General features: G+C 44.5%; 1 protein-coding gene and 1 long non-coding RNA gene across 8 annotated transcripts in view; both read right to left on the bottom strand.

Annotated features, from left to right (window-relative positions):
• Positions 1 to 16,831, bottom strand: part of ARFGEF3 (ARFGEF family member 3) — a 188,889-nt gene that overhangs the window by 108,504 nt on the left and 63,554 nt on the right. For 6 of the 7 annotated variants that reach the window (XM_086707973.1, XM_086707972.1, XM_086707971.1 and 3 more), the window contains one exon: positions 12,716 to 12,784. In XM_086707973.1, the coding sequence (XP_086564099.1) occupies positions 12,716 to 12,784 (69 nt within the window). Of the gene's footprint in view, positions 1 to 2,372; positions 2,505 to 12,715; positions 12,785 to 16,831 lie in introns of all 7 variants that reach the window. The other variant, XM_086707978.1, reaches the window with a different exon arrangement.
• Positions 11,381 to 12,694, bottom strand: LOC147581244 (uncharacterized). Its single transcript, XR_015251575.1, has 2 exons — positions 12,332 to 12,694; positions 11,381 to 12,086 (listed from the first exon to the last, which is right to left on the bottom strand). It is a non-coding gene; the product is annotated as an uncharacterized LOC147581244 (long non-coding RNA).

Here is a 16,831-nt window from a genome sequence, read left to right as displayed (position 1 = left end):
GGGAAACGGGTTAGTGAATCCCTTTCTCCTGCACTGTAAACAAGCTTGATCTTGGATTCACTCTCTAGCTGTGTCCTTCTGCAAACTTGGTAAAGGTGGACCATCGGCTACGTGACTGGGCAGCATGGCTTGGGGTGAAGGTGTCTCTTAATTACTAAGCTGCATCTGAATTGGGAAAGCTGTGGATGAACTTCACAAACCTGTGAACAGTCACAGGTTTCTGTCACCTGGGTGAACCCTGTCATTGCTCACAGCCTCTGAGGGACATTTCCTAGCTCTGTTCGTGGGGTTTTTACAGAAATTCTGGTTCTGACATAGTTGCAACGTGGGAGCTCCTAAGCCAACGTGACTGCACCCATCAAGGTGGCTCTCATCTTCTTGCTCCAAGGCGGACATTTGAGAGCACAGACTAGCCTCTGGACTGTTCCAAGGACTCCTGTGAGACAGAAATGCCGGCCAGTGTCCTGCTTCTACTCCCTGTCCTGTATCTGCGAAGCAGATTGGGTTGTGCGAGTCTGAATGTCTAGTTGGACCTGAGAAGATTCCCTGGTGGCTGCAGCTTGGAGGAATCCCAATTTGAAAAAACAATATCCCTCATGTGATGATGATGATGTTTAATGTCATGACTTTTCAGGTTTTACTCCCTGTAATTCTTCCGGAAGCTACAGGAATGGGTGTCACAATAAACACATGCTTTTAATTTATCCACTTTTTTCTCTATTTAAGGTATGTCATCCTTTTCAGTTTCCTAAGTTTACACCCACAAAAAGGAAAAGAAGGGATTTAACGTACCTAAATTATTTTTCTACGAATAGCTCCAAGATTATCTACAATGAAAATAAAGTGTTCTCACCTAAATGGCAAATTTAATTCGATGGATGATAAGCGAGATGGGAGAGAGACTAAGTGTTAACTTTTGTTGCCTCTACTGCTTAAGCTGGAGCTTTCTGCCAGGTGTCACTGTCGTAACCTTTTGGGTAAAATTAATGATGTAAAAGTAAATACTTTCTAACAATTTAATTTATCTCTCATGAAATGCTTGATAGTCCAGTGAGCATTTAAAATTCATAAATTTATAAAAAAATAAAACTCATATATTTATTTGGAATTTGGGTCAGATTAATTCATTTTTAGCTAAAAAACAAAAGCAGACTCCAAAATATTTATTTTTCAAATTACCATTGAAGGGCATGTCAATGTTAAATTCATTTTCTCAAATGATCATGGATCATAATGTACCTGAAGGCACAAGTTATACATACTTAGAAAACAATGGGTCTTAATCTCAGGGGGCTTTTACGTTGCATGTGATGAGAAGACACATAAACCTTGCAAATCCATCCAAGCAGGTGGTGTTTCACTTCGACGAACCAAATTCTCTGTGGTCTAAGTAGGCACAGCAGTACGAGTCGTGCCTCAGAATTTAAGTTTTCTTTAAATCCTACATTCTCCCCAGAAATCTTGATAGCTGTAGATCTTTAAGATCTCTGAGCTGTGACACACATTTAAGGGGAATTTTGAAGTTGTGGAAACAGTACAGATAAAAGAGTAGCTATTTTAAGAGCTGACCTCCTGCTCAAGAGAAGCACGATTCTTTTTAATACCGAGAGCCTTACCCCCCATGCGACCTCCCTGCGAAAATTGTATCAGTCACTTTAGACGCATGAAGGAAAGCACAAGTGAGGAATGGGGTTTATGTAACATAAACAGTACAGGATATGGACAAGAACCTCCTAGAAACCAAATGCGTTTGAGTTTTAGTGTCTCCACCATTTCTCATGTTTTATAGCTGCTACTATCAGGGGTACAATACTGGGAATGACTCACTGCATGTTTACTCTGCTTTGAGACGTATTAATCCAAGAAGCTCGTTCTGCTAAAGTTGGAGGTATAAATACTTTGATAAAAGAGTATCCTTTTAAATATAACAAGACCATGTACCTGATAATATCACTACCTTTAAGTCCACAGAAAGAGATGCTCTATCAGCTATCTTGACATCTTCAGAAAAGCTTCTCTCACTTGCTTCGTGATAATAATAAATTGGTAAACCAGTAAGGTTCTTCAAACTAGGGTTTCCATGATAAACCTGACCACTATATTCAAGGCCAATGATTTGTCACTTTGTGCATGTTTTTCTGCTCTACCTTGAGGTCGTGCTAAAATGAGCACATTGAATCAGAGAAGTTAAGAGAATACCAAGTCCAAAGGCAGGCTGAGTTTCCGGGAAAGGACTCATCAATTTCTTCTTGTAGTATCTCCAATATCATTTCTACCTCCCCCCTGCCCTTTGCTTTCGTAGTGCAGAACTGACATTCAAAAAGGCCCAGTCCTGTATCTCTGCCAGAGGCTCAAAGGGCCAAGTCAAATACCTTGTGAAAAGCCACAGGCCCCTGCTCGCCAGGGAACGCACGAAGACACAGGGCAGTGAGGAGTTTCGTAACGCACATTTTGACCATTTCATGCATTTGTGGACATCCAGCTTTATGGCATGCTAAACACAACTGAGAGCAAAACCACAAAGAGTTAATGAAGCAAAACAGACCCCACAGGCAGAAGGGAAAAAGAACAAGAGGACGCAAGTCTGCAAGCCATACATAAGCAATAGAAGTTTTATGCCATCAAGTAAGCGGACTGATAAATAACAGTACTAGGTTAAACCCAGGGTAGTATCACTATTATGAAGTACAAAGCAGCACAGTAGAATGTGGTAGACATTCAACACCAGCCAAAGTGATAACAAATTTTAAAGAAGCTGCCACAGGAGACATTTGTTTAGCTTTGCAAAATACATGTGATATGATCTTTGGGTCCTATCTGAATGGGGTTCGTGGCACGGCTTTGTTAAAACCGTGCTTGCTACGGAGTAACAAGTTCCATAAACAGAAGAGCTAGTGTGTTTTCAACTGGAAAATTTTTGTGGAGACGGAAAATAATTCACGGTGATAAGAAACACCGAGATCAAAAGATTAAGCTACAAGAAAGCAGAAGAAATGTCTTTTTGTATAGACTATGAGAGCTTATTGATCACATTCAAAGTCTAAACTCTACATTGAATCATCATGACAACTCAGTGGCCAACCCGTTTCCAGGTCAACAGCTGTAACAGGTGGGTATGTGACAGAAGTCACCTCATCATATGGTTCCTGCTGATGCAAACACACACACACACATACTCACACATGCACACGCACACTCACAAAATGAACTAAGATTACTTTACGATTCCTAAGAAATGCATGTGTCAGTAAGTCCGATCGTCATGTTGGGTATGGAAATTTCCTTTTGGAAAAGCATACGCAGACAACTCTGATTGTGACTTCCCTCTTCCGCCTCCCTATTCTTCTTGGCTTAAGCTGGCATATAAAAACAGCTTAAGACATCCCAGACCTTTAATTCGTGCACCTTGATCTATAGAAGGTCTACTGAACTCTAGCCTCTGGCCTGTGAACCCATCCAAAATGAAGTACAGAGGACGTCCGCAGTGTTCTGTGTGGCTTCTAATTCCAAGTTTTTTCAAGAACTATGTAAGTCGGAGGTTAAAGGCAAGTGTGGAAATGTGTTGCAAGAAGACTAGTTTGCTCAAATCCCATCTGGCAACAAATAACCAAAGAACAGACACCTCAAAGGAGTCAAATCAGAGTCAGTAAAGAGATGGGCCCACAAGGAAGAAAAGGGTTTCCAGAAGGAAAAGTGGAGACGTTCCTTAGAACAGGATTTCCTTCCTTCAGTGGCCTCAGCCACCCTGAGACAATGGTCTGGGCTCCCTTGACTGGTTTTCTTGCCAGGAGGTGGGGTTACTTCTCCCAGTTACATGACAAATAAGATGCTTCCAAGATAAACTGACCAGATCGCCTGTGTACTTTTCTCCTGGATTATACCTGCAGACTAATCTGGTCCTTAATTGTAGAATATTTTATTTGCTGTAGGTCTCAGAAATAACGCTACCACATTAGGCTTAAAAAGAAAAAAGTATCACTGAACATTTCAGGAGTTGTAAGTCAGCCCGTTCTAAAAAAAAAAAAAAAAATATTTTAATGACAACTAGTAGCATTAAATCGGAATCTTTGGTAGCAGGTCTTCAGCCTCAATGTTTTTAAACTCCCCGGGGTAAGAAGTGGCAACAAACTAAACTATAAACTATAAACATCAGATCCTCAAATGCTAACATAATGCTCAGAAAAGATAAATTGAGTATCAATACATAAAGATACCCAAGAAATGGCATATGCCTAACAGTCACTTGAATCTGTGGTCACACACACAGAAAGTAAAATTCATCAATACTTTTGCTTCACATATGAAAACACCATACCGCCATTTTCTAACAAAGCGCCTTCGTAAAGATCCAAGGTGGGTAAGACTCCTAAAAATTTCAGTTGGCTGCCGACATGATAATGGCAAGATTCTATTAACATTTTCTAAGACTGACAGTAGTGATGAAGCAATATAACATAGTGGTTAAACAGCCCATATTTGAAATATAAAAAGTCTGAATTGGAATGTCTCGCTGTAGAAACTTGGGCAAGCAAATGACCCTCACTTTTCTTGGGATTCTTTATCTATCTTGGTTGTGGCAAAGATTAGAGGGGAATGTACAAAAAAAGCATTTTATTGACACGCCCTAGGGACTCAACAGCTAGTAGCTAGGGTTGTTAGATGTTCTGATTAACCAGTGTTTTGCAGTTGAGGGATAGATGGATAGATGGAGTGAAAGAGGAAGTTCCCTGGAACTAAGAATCTTAAAGAAAAGAAACAATGGTCTTTGAGACAGACTTTGCTTGAACGTGACAGGATCAAAAACTGGAAGTTTCCCGTGAATCAGTAATCAAACCAGCCAATACACACTTACAAACAAGGCTTTCTCACTTTGAAAAATCCCACAGAGGAGCCTTTAGCATGCCTGAGAATATTCTCCGAATCTTTCTAATGGAAGAACACTAACCATTTTCAAATTTGCTCCCCAGAGCTCCTGGCTATGGTTCCTCTTCTTCCTTTACCCAAAGGCCTTGGCAATTTTTACTCCCACAGCTTTTTCCAATATTAAGGTAACTACCCTTGGAAAACTCAACCTATCTGCTAATTTGGGCCTCATACTAAAAGAAATCTTGGTCTAGCTTTCAACCAATGAAGAGAAGGACTATGTATCCATAGGGAGTTCTATTTCTGATTGTATAAGAAATTGACCAGAAAATACATGTTGCATTTTTCATAATTACCCATTTTTAGATTTGACGATATTTCTTCTTCCTCCTGTATCATGGAAAACCATGTTCTGAAAAGCTTTCATTATTATAGTTTAATTAAGCAAGTTAAAGTTAGACATACAAAGGAAGGCTGCCCTCTTATTTACATTTTAAGTGCTTAATAATCCTTTGATAGTTTCAACGGTGCCTTGGGGAAATGGCCTCATTTTTCATACTGAACTACACACCTCCATTTCCTGATCAACAGGTTTCAGGGTAAACACTGTTCTTGAGTAAAAGTCAATGTACGTCAGAGTAAGAAAGAAGAGAATGTCTGGATTCTTTCTCAACATTTCCACAGGAGTTGTAAATGGTTGGTTTGAAGGTGTTTTCATAAATTGCTTTCCTAGCTGTATCAAAAGTGACAACAGGAGAAAAATTTTTTCATTCAATTAAAGACTTATTTTTATGAAAAATCCAGAGATGACTAAGAAAGCTTCCAGCAGCTAAGTGGTAGTTTTAGGCTAAAATGTCCTGCTTACTTGCTTGTTTTGTTTCTTTTTTTGAAGGAGGGAGGGTGCAAGTGAGTGAGGGGGCAGAAAGAGAGAGAATCCCACAAGATGCACAGAGAGAGAGAGAGAGAGAGAGAGAGAGAGAGAGAGAGCGAGCTCACCCAGTGGGGCTCAAACTCACAAACTGTGAGATCATGACCTGAGCCGAAGTCACATGCCTAACCAACTGAGCCACCCAGGTGTCCCCGTCCTGCTTTCAAAACAGAGATGCAGATTATTAAAGGCTCAATGAGCAAGTGCAAAGCACTTTTAGAGCCTGCAGAATCACCATTCGAATAAGTCTACTGAATACTATTAATTTTTTGTGGCAATATAACTTTCTTACATAGTTAATTCTTTTTGATGATGAAAAAACATTTCTTTTTTTTTTTTTTTTGAGGCAGTTTTTTTTTTTTTTTTTTTCAAGCAAAGGTATGCACATAGAAAAAACTCATATGGTACAGAAAGGTCAAGCAACCGCTCCCTTCCCTATCTGGTGACCCTTCCCAGTCTGCCAGTTCTGTCGGGGTTTATGCCTCACTTCCTAGCACAGTTCTTTTTTTTTTTTTTAAAGCATTTCTTAAGTGATTTCTATAGTGAAAACTGAAAGGCCGTGAGCTGTTGTTACGGCAAATTTGAGGAAATATAAAGCCTGGTGAGAAAAACGTTTATCCCTCTCTTGTGCAGCTGAATTAAACAATGATTTCAGATGACCGTACTATTATTCTTTCTTAAATTAGCCTTTGTATTATTCGCCTAATAATCTAATATTTGTCACTACCGATCCATATGCTTATATTTATAAATTGTTGCTATGCTCTTCATATAAATAGGTGTGCTCATCCTGTGCCAGATTACATAAGTATGGGTGGGGGTGGGGGCATGCCCCTCCTTTCAAAGGCTGACAGGGGGCCTTAAGGTGAAAACACAAGGGGACAGCTCTGTAGCAGATTAAACTGCTAAAGCCTAAGAAATATATTTGATATTTATCAAGCACTGACAGATGGGAAGGGAAAAGTGGAGGTGATCTGGTGGGAGAGAATGGAAGATAAAGGGACAGGAGAAGCAAAGTTGGTACTTATCGAGGGCATGCTGCTGCTGGTGGGATTCCATACATGGGGGCCGGGGCAGGGGGGTTTGAATGGCCACGCAGAGGTAAGGCAGCTCTCCCTGGGTTTTAAACCGTTTAAAATGAGAGTATACGGACACTTACGTGGGGCACTGCTTCTTAAACGTGAATATGCACATGGACCCCAAGAGGGCTCTAATTAGAAAACAGATTCTTATTCATGGGTCTGGGGTGGGGCCTGAGGTTCGGCATTTCTTTTTTTTTTTTTTTTTTTTTTCAACGTTTATTTATTTTTGGGACAGAGAGAGACAGAGCATGAACGGGGGAGGGGCAGAGAGGGAGGGAGACACAGAATCGGAAACAGGCTCCAGGCTCCGAGCCATCAGCCCAGAGCCTGACGCGGGGCTCGAACTCACAGACCGCGAGATCGTGACCTGGCTGAAGTCGGACGCTTAACCGACTGCGCCACCCAGGCGCCCCTTGAGGTTCGGCATTTCTAACAGGTTCCCAGGTGCTGCTGATGCCTCCGGTCAGCACACCTCGCTCTGAGATTTTAGAGGACAACAGCTCATGTCATCACGGCTTTACAGAAAAGCTTGGTGGGAGGGGCACCTGGGTGGCTCAGTCGGTTAAGCGTCTGACTTCCATCATGATCGCACGGTTTGCGAGTTCGAGCCCTGCATCGGGCTCTGGGCTGACAGCTCAGAGCCTGGAGCCTGCTTCGGATTCTGTGTCTCCCTCTCTCTCTGCCCCTCCCCGACTCATGCTCTGTCTCTCTCTGTCTCAGAAATAAATATACATTAAAAAAAATTAAAAAAAAAAAAGAAAAAAAAAAGAAAAGCTCGGTGGGAGACAAGAGGGACCATCATGGCGGTTGCTCTCTACTTGACTTCTACAGCACAATCACTGGGGAGCTGTTACAGAATGTGTATGCTCAGGTCTGCCCAAGACCAAAACACTCAATTTCTGGGACAGCCCTAGCCATCATTTTTTTTTTTTTTTAAGGTTTCATCATTTTATTTATTTTTGAGAGACAGAGCTTCAGCAGGGCAGGGGCAGAGAGAGAGAAAGAGAGACACTGAATCCGAAGCAGGCTCCAGGCTCCGAGCTGTCCTCACAGAGCCCAACACGGGGCTCAAACCCACAAACTGTGAGATCATGACCTGAGTCAGACACTTAACCTTCTGAGCCACCTAGGCGCCCCTAGGCATCTTATTTTTGCTAACACTTCCCAGGTGATTCTAACGGGCAGTCTTTTGATGAGAATCACCAACATAAAAGCAAGTCCTCGAAAGCTTTGTGACTGCAAGTGTCCCATATGTGACGGTTAGTTTGGGGAGTGTAAAGAGGAAAAGCCAAAATTTACTTAAGCAACTACTGAAAATGGCTGACCTTCTAACAGCAACCTTTTGTAATCCTGTCCCTCGTTCTGATCTTTGATCACTGTTAGCAGTCAAATGGTGCATACTGCTCTTTTCATCAAAAGACACATTTTGAAGACAAAAGGCAAGATTAGTTTAACTCCAACACTGTGTCTGCACAGTATTCATGCCTGAGCCTAGCTTGGGATGAAGCGGGGGTAGCCTCGTTGAACGTTCCTCCCTTCACAGAGGACAGCAGCAGGGCCTCTGTGAGGTGGGCCTTCCACAGCCAAGATGGCGGTTGTGTGTGCTACACAGTGCGAGGGGAAGAAGCGCAGTCATTCTGACTGGTCTCACATCCCGGTTCCACCCCTTCCTAGCGGTCTGACTTTTGGGAAGTTGGCGAACCTCTATGTGCCAGTGTCCTTATCTGTCAAAAATGGACAACAATATTCCCTGCTTCACGGTACTGTTGGGTGGATTATAGGATTTGCTATAGAGAAAGCTCTTAAAACAGAGTCTGGCACAGAGTAAGCACTGAATAAATATTTGGGACAGCTGGATGACGTGGTCTTTGAGTTTACAAACTTGTCTCTTGCCCTAGCAGGTGCCATGATAGGTTTTCATGCGTCCGCAGAGTGACCAGTTGTGAGAAAGAATGGCCACAGATGAGCCCAGAACTAGAACTTAGGCTGGTGGAACTACGTTGAGTTGTAGCCAGGCCTCGTGGATACACGTCCGCTATTCTCCGCATGGGCTGCACTCTCCAGAGTGTGTCTATTGGCTTTTCAATTGGCGCAGCCGGGCAGAGTGCAGCTCGGGCCCTAGATCTGTGATGCTCATTCACGCTCGGGGGTCACCCTGCCTCTCTCAGCGGACTGGCTTGTCCTTCCCAAGGACTGGCCACACAGAAAAGTGGATTCCCACTCTCTGGAAGCTGATGTCTATATCAGGTCTATACTAGCAATTCTGCACACTACCATTTATCAAAAGTGCTTCGAGATGGTGACTCTCGTGGCTGTTACAAAGCAGCCTCCATACCCCTGCTATGCCGGAGGACGTTCCAACGTGTCCAGTCCCCAGCGCAGAGTGGCAGATCTAGTGAGGCACAGGAGAAACTGGCAGGGTCAACCATGTCCTGCTGGGAACGGGGCAGTGGAAGAATCCGCTTGTGGGTCTGCGGGAGAGGCGGGACCTAAAATGTCATCTGGGGGCCTGAACACCGTGAGGGAAGGCACCCGCCACCAAATTCAGAATGGAAAGTTTATTTTCAAGATCTCCACCAAGTCCTTCCTTCAAAGGAATGTAGTCTCAAGCCTTGATCGTGAGCTATAAAGTCCGAGCCAGCGTGGGAAGCGACACACTTTTCTGTGATGGGCTGAAGCCTACTTGGCTACCCTCACGCTGCCGTTGTGCCAGGTGGGGGACTCTCCCCCAGCAACGGGCTCGCAGAGGACATGGAAGAGGAAGTAAACTAGTTATTGTTGTCACAGGAGGCTGGCCCCATCGATGCTCCATCCTTTCAGGGTCCTGGCCGGGCCAGCATGATTCAGTGGCACTTGGCCATCATCATCAACCTGCAGCTCCCTAAGGGCCACAGCATGTCCTGCGTGGCTGGACCTGCGCGAACAGCTTCTTACGTGGATTCTATCTTCCTTGCCTAAAGGGCACACCCACACCACGAGGCAGGTACCGCCATGTGCACTGCCTTCACAGGGAACAAACACCGGGTCCAGGGAGGTAGCCAAGGCAACGCGGCAGGTGGGTGGGAGGTGGGAGAGCCGGGATTGACATCCGAACACTGCTACTTCAGAGCTTGGCTTCTTGCCACTGAGCTGGAATGCCTTTATCTTTATACTGCTTTTGGGCTGAGATTTTTTTTTTTTTTTAAGCAAAGAGTTTTGTTTTTCCCGTATAGGTTTTGGTAGAGACCACTGTGTTTTGACCTGTTATTCCATTTGGAAAGGCCTGCTGAATCTTTACACTGGTTTCTAGATGCCCTCAGCATAAACACCCTTAACCTGGCTGGTTCATGGCCGTGTGTGTCCACTGTTCCGGAATGACATCTTGAATCTTTCAGATTCCCATTCACAAACTGGTTCCTGCGAGGAATGATAAAGGCAGCCTACTCTCCTTCTTGCGAGCAGCTTGGGGACCCCTGATAGCCCCTCTCCCCTCTTGAGAGTCCTGCAACAACCTGTGCCCCCTCCCCAAGCTCCAGTAGCAGGACAAGCTGCTTCTCCCTTCTTGCTCTTCACATGGCAAAGGGCTAACTAACACAGGGCTCTTACATGCCGGTACTATTTCTTGCTCTAATCAGAAAGTGTCATTTTATTTTTTTAAGTATATTTATTTATTTTGAGAGAGAGAAAGACACACACACACACACACATGCACACACACACGTGCCTGAGTTGGGGAAAGGCAGAGACAGAGGGAGAGAGACGGAGAGAGAGGGAGAGAGAGAGATAGACTCCCAAGCACTGTCTGCCCAGAGCCCAGTGTGGGGCTTGAACTCATGAACTGTGAGAGGGAAGGAGGGAGGGAGAGGGAGGGAGGGGGAGAGAGAGAGAGAGAGAGAGAGAGAGAGAGAGATGGATTCTGCACTGTCTGCATAGAGCCTGATGTGGGGCTCAAACTTGAACTGAGATCATGACCTGAGCCGAAATCAAGACTCAGATGCTGAACCAACTGGGCCACCCAGGCACCCCAGCATTTGTCATTTTAAAAGGGAACCTACATGGGGTACTTAAAATAGATTCATACAAACAAAGGGTAGGTTGGTAATTTCCAGGGGCTGTGGGGAGGGGGGAATGGGTAGTTCATTGGGTATAAAGTTTCAGTTACACAAGACGATGAGTAAGTTCTAGACATCTGCTGAGCAACATAGAGCCTGTAGTTAACATTACCACATCAGACACTTAGAAATTTGTTAAGGTAGATTTCATCTTAACTGTTCTTACCACATGCGCAACGAAAAAATGAACTTGAAAATAATAAGAACACTCACAGTTGTTCCTTAAAAATCAACTGAAAAAAACGACTGATATTCTATTTCTTTACTTACATAGAGTAAAACATATAAATATGTTAAAGAGAAGTGTTCCATCTATATAAATATATACATTTGGGAATTTATATTGTAGTGCAAGGTCAGCTAATTGCTTCTTTTTCTTTTGATAGATACATAAAAATGTTCAGTGTGCTCAAAAATAATTTTCTCCTTTCACTCTTTAATACCACACAGTACCATAAAAAGCACATGTATAGGCCAATATAAATAATACTCGTGATAATGGTAACTATGTGAGTTGATGGATATTTTATGCAGTTGCATTGTGGTAGGTTCTTTCACAATGTATATGTCTATCAAAACAGTGAGTTGTAGACTTAAAATATGTAGAATTTTTGCTTGTCTATTACCTCAATAATGAGAAAAAGAAAAAAGAAGGCATGCCCAAAGTGCTCAATATCAACTTGGTATCCTCAAGAAATGGTAATCATTACTGTAAAAAAAAAAAAAAAAAAAAAAACAACCCACTGATCGTTAAGCTTTTTCTTCATAATTTCAGAATTCAGAATATCATTGCCTCTTTGAGGTCTGCATGTGTACGCTTGTCAAAACACATGAATCCTGAAGATACTCGTTTCAAGAAATGGTAGGAAAAGTAGTCTAAGTGTATTAAAGTATAGCTTTGGAATGCTGACGTTTCCAAAAGCCAAAGGCATATGCCAGGCATTCAAGAAGCCAAGATTTCTGTTGGACATGCTCTTGGAAGTGCTGGAAGGTACAAAGGACTCAGTCTGCAACACAGATGGAAAAGAGAAGGCTTTCCAATGATAGTCACAGAATGCGTTCATCGGGGCTTGGGGGAGGGGGATGGAATTTCATCGGTAAACATGTCTCTCACTTTTGTACCTGGTTTCTTTTTTTTTTTAAATTTTTTTTTTTTCAACGTTTTTTATTTATTTTTGGGACAGAGAGAAACAGAGCATGAACGGGGGAGGGGCAGAGAGAGAGGGAGACACAGCATCGGAAACAGGCTCCAGGCTCTGAGCCATCAGCCCAGAGCCTGACGCGGGGCTCGAACTCACGGACCGCGAGATCGTGACCTGGCTGAAGTCGGACGCTTAACCGACTGCGCCACCCAGGCGCCCCTGTACCTGGTTTCTTAAAAACCATTTTTAAAATCAATTGCTTCTCAATTACCCTTATGAAAAACAGACTGGGAAGGCAGTGCTAGGTGTGATACCCGGGTGTGGCAGTGGTGGAAGAACCAGTACTGTTATTTCCATTTTAAAGCCTCCAGTTAAGCAAACCAAAGCATGCAGAGCACGACTATCGAGCATGTTGGCGCCCACAGCCCGCTTCCTATAGATCAATTCCTTAGTGGAAATTCCCCCAAGGTAATGATCAGAAAAGGGCTCCCCCCACTGCCGGGCTGCAGCTCCAGCCCGTGCTTAAGCAGGCTGGGAGGTAAGGCAGCTGTGCGCATGCACCAACCGAGCAGAGCAGCCAGTGGGGGCTGGGAGAAGTGGGGCACTCACCTCTGCGATCTTCAGCACTGCGCTCCCATTCAGGTCAAAGGTCGGGGTGTAGGTTATGCAGAGTAAAACCTTGAGCATCCGGGAGGTGGAGGAGGAAGGGAGAGAGAAGGGGTTAATTTCAGAAATAAACAGAAATACGGGTTCACATATCATTTGTGCGGCCCCGCCGTTTTACGATTCCTTTGTTCTTTGCTTTATCTAATGTTTCTTCCCGGGCCACCTCACTGCTCCCTAATTAGTGGCCACACGTCGCCCAATAAGACAGAGACTAAATACCATAAAAAGCAAATGCAGAGACCCTGTCCTCCCAGGGAAGGGCCACTGCAAGACTGGCCAGCAACCACATTCCTCAGCAACTCTAGGAAGTCTGTCCAATAAGAGCAGGCTCAGTGCTAGGCACGACGTGCAAATTATCTAGGTTGATACTTTTGAAAAAGATATTTATTTATTTTGAGTGAGAGAGAGAGAGAGAGAGAGAGAGAGAACAAGCAGGGGGGGAGCAGAGAGAGAGAGAGAGGGAGGGAGAGAGTCGCAAGCAGACTCCATGCTCAGCCCGATGAGGGGCTAGATCTCATGACCAAGAGATCATGACCCGAGCTGAAATCAAGAGTCGGATGCTCAACTGACTAAGCCACCCAGGCACCAACTGCCTTTTTTTTTTTTTTTTTAAGTTTATTTGTTTTGAGAGAGAGAGAGAAAGAGAATGTATGTGTGTGTGTGTGCATGTGCCCATGAGCAGGGATGCAGAAAAGAGAGAGGGAGACAGAGAATCCTAGGCAGGCAAGCAGGCTCCGCACTGTTAGCGTGGAGCCTGATGTGGGGCTTGAACTCATGAACCATGAGACCATGACCTGAGACGAAATCAAGAGTCGGACGCTTAACCACTGAGCCACCCAAGCGCCCCTAGGTTGATACTTTTAATAAGTGTGATGACTATTGTCCTTATTGCCCTGATAAGGAAACTGATGCTCAGAAAGATTAAGTAAGCCGCCCAAGACCATACAAGTAACAAACTGTACAGTTGAGATTTGAACCCAAGTAATCTGACTCCATGCCCTGAACCACCATGTCATCTGTCTGGTCCTCCTCCTAGACCCAGGCCTCATTGTACTTTTCTGTTCCTGTCCCCTTCCCAAATCCACAAGGGATTAGAAATTCTTTACCAGACACCTGTAACTTCCCCCCAGATGCTGCCCAGAGTTTACCTATTTATTAGTCTCAGGTTCCCCTTACTCTACAAGATATATAGACAGTGAATTGCTGACGTTTGCAAGATCTTCAAGGACCATTAAAAATTTCACTTTCTACTTGAAGAGCTGTCAGATAACAGATTGATAAAAGCCTGTGCCATTTGAAAAATCATTTCTAACTTTATAGATAAGAGTAGATAAGAGGCCAGACTCTCCCTGTCCTTTGGCTTCTGATGCTGGACTTTTCTCGCTGATAGCCTGAGGGACAACAGTGCTGGTATCCGCTCCTTCATCTTGAACCCAACACCCGTGTTCCGTGCCCTGCCTGCAGCTTGGCCCTGTCAGTGGGGATTGCCTGAGGATGTTTCTCATCGGGTTCTGCACACTTCATGAAAGAAGGTTGAAGCCTAGCAAATTTACCTAGCGCAGGATATGCCCCTAATCAGCACCCCAAAAAAGTGCAATTGCCAGATGGGATAAGGAATCCCTCCTAATCCCTCGGTCTTCGTTACTGGCCCATCCACCCTAGGAACAGCTGCTCCTTCAAAGAAAGCAAATATGTATGCGATTAAAGAAGGAAGGGGGGGGGCGCCTGGGTGGCGCAGTCGGTTGAGCGTCCGACTTCAGCCAGGTCACGATCTCGCGGTCCGTGAGTTCGAGCCCCGCGTCAGGCTCTGGGCTGATGGCTCGGAGCCTGGAGCCTGTTTCCGATTCTGTGTCTCCCTCTCTCTCTGCCCCTCCCCCGTTCATGCTCTGTCTCTCTCTGTCCCAAAAATAAATAAAAACGTTGAAAAAAAAAATTTAAAGAAGGAAGAGGGGATTTTTGCCCATTTTCGTTACCAGATTAGATAAGTTCATTGTGGATCGGTTCCTTAGTCTTTTGATCCTTAAGGTGCCTGCCACTCAAGAGTCAACTCCAGATAAAAATCGTCCCATGCCAGGCAGGCTGACAGAGAGAGACTGTGGGAGCAGCTGCCCTCAGGCCTACTGGGAAAAGGCCTTCTTCTGTCCAATGACTATCTTTGGGGGTTGGGGGTTGGTAGACAAGTAGTGACAGTTGAGGACAGCAGTGTCACCACGACGTAAATTGGCCCGGGGTGGGGGAGGGGCTGGGGTTGGGGAGAGGCCATGTCTTCTAATGCCTCTGTACTTGGTGGTACCCTTGCCCGAAACCCTCCCTCGCTTGCTCCTCATGTGGCTTATTTGACTGGTTTCTTTCAGGTTTCCACTTAAATGTAAATCCCTCAGGGAGACATGTAGCCTCCTCGGACCACCCTCTCTAAAATGGCTGGTCACATCTTGTTTCAGGACTTTAGAGCATATACCAGTCTCATGAACAACTGGTTTGTTTACTTATTTATAATCTTTCCATTAGATTATAACATTGGTTGGGCTTCTGAAAGGCCCTCAAGGCTTTCTCATAGGGTGCTTTCTTACTTCGAGTTTTTGCTATCTCACAGTTTCCTTTCTTTGGTTCCTTCTGTTCCCCTACCTCCACCCCCCCCTCCCCCCACCCCGTGATTCATGGCAGGTGGGTGGGAGGTTATGAGAGACTGGCTGGTGGCGGTGGTGGTCTGTGGAGATAGGAGAGGACTTGTCCATCTGGGCTCTTGGATCTTTAAGTATTTACAATAAAGACCGGTGACTGGCAATACTTTACAATATGGAAATAATAATGGCAAATGCTTGTCTAAACTGGTTAATTATTAATGTTACTTGTGAGACCGGTGATCGACTTTCTGCCTTGTGCTACTCTGTGCTTTCATACAAGGTACACAAGAGTAGATGTGCAATAGTCTGAGGGAAGTTCAGGATCCCCGTACCCAGCAAATGCTGACAGAGTTCAAAAGGTCTTTGAAAAAAGGCTCTGGCCATTAATATCCAAAGACACGCTGAGCTGACTGCAAAAACCAACAGCAACCGAAAATAACGAAACGGACGTGAAGCGCGTTCACGAAGCCAGCTCCTCAAGCTCACGCCCGGTTTGTTGTGTTGGGAGCACAGCAGGTTTTAATTACAGGGAGGGCAGTGCTCGTGGCCCCTGTGACTCGCACAATATAGACAGAGGGCACGGTGTCCAGCGAGGACGATGCGGTAGACAGAAATGACGTACCAAAACCATCAGTGGAGAAATGGCTGGTGTGCCCAATGCCTAGCCAGCATTAGTTCACTGGATCAAAACACAGATTGGGTGTAGGAAATTTAGGGGGCAGCAAAGAAATGTAAAGCACGATGAGAGGGCAGAAAGCTCAGATTCACGTTCTGAGCACACTGGCCCTCCGGGAACACAAGAGCAGCTAAACACTGAGGGCAATTCCATTAAAAATACATCCCTCATGGGGTCATTAAAGTATATTGACCACATCATCACTGAACAGCAGGAACTTGAGTGATCGGCAGCATCTTGCAATCTAGCTTGCTTGCACAGCCTCCATAAATGAGCTACGAGGATAGGAAAACAGGCACAAAGTGTTCCATGAAATGGGAAAAATCACTGCAAAGGCTAATAAAAATTCCAATCATTAAAAAACAATAATCGAATAGCTACTATGTGCAAAAAAGCAACCCCTCAATTTAAAACGTGTATACAAACTCTGGATAAAAAAAGATTGGGCCAGAAAGGAGAAAGTGAAGCTGATTTATTGTAAGAATCAGGCGTAAGTGACAAGAAGCAGGGAAACGTGGTCACCTTGGGAACAGAGGGGGACAGATGTGGACAAATAATGATGACGAGCATAAGGTCAGAGGTATGTTCTTCTGATCATGAATACCCTGGATTAACCCTCTCCCAAGGGCTTCTCATGGCCACGATTGGGGTCTCTCCATCAGCAGACCTGGCCCTGGACCATATCATGACATGGCAGGTGCTGTGATAATCAGAGCTAAAACACAGTGTTTTAGTAACACGACTGTGGCATTTGATTCA

The sequence above is a fragment of the Puma concolor genome, chromosome B2, assembly GCF_028749965.1.
Source record: "Puma concolor isolate L17-30 chromosome B2, mPumCon1.1.hap2, whole genome shotgun sequence".
Lineage (NCBI taxonomy): Eukaryota > Metazoa > Chordata > Mammalia > Carnivora > Felidae > Puma > Puma concolor.
The sequence above is the reverse complement of the archived record's forward strand: the minus strand, read 5'-3'. Positions and strand labels throughout refer to the sequence as shown.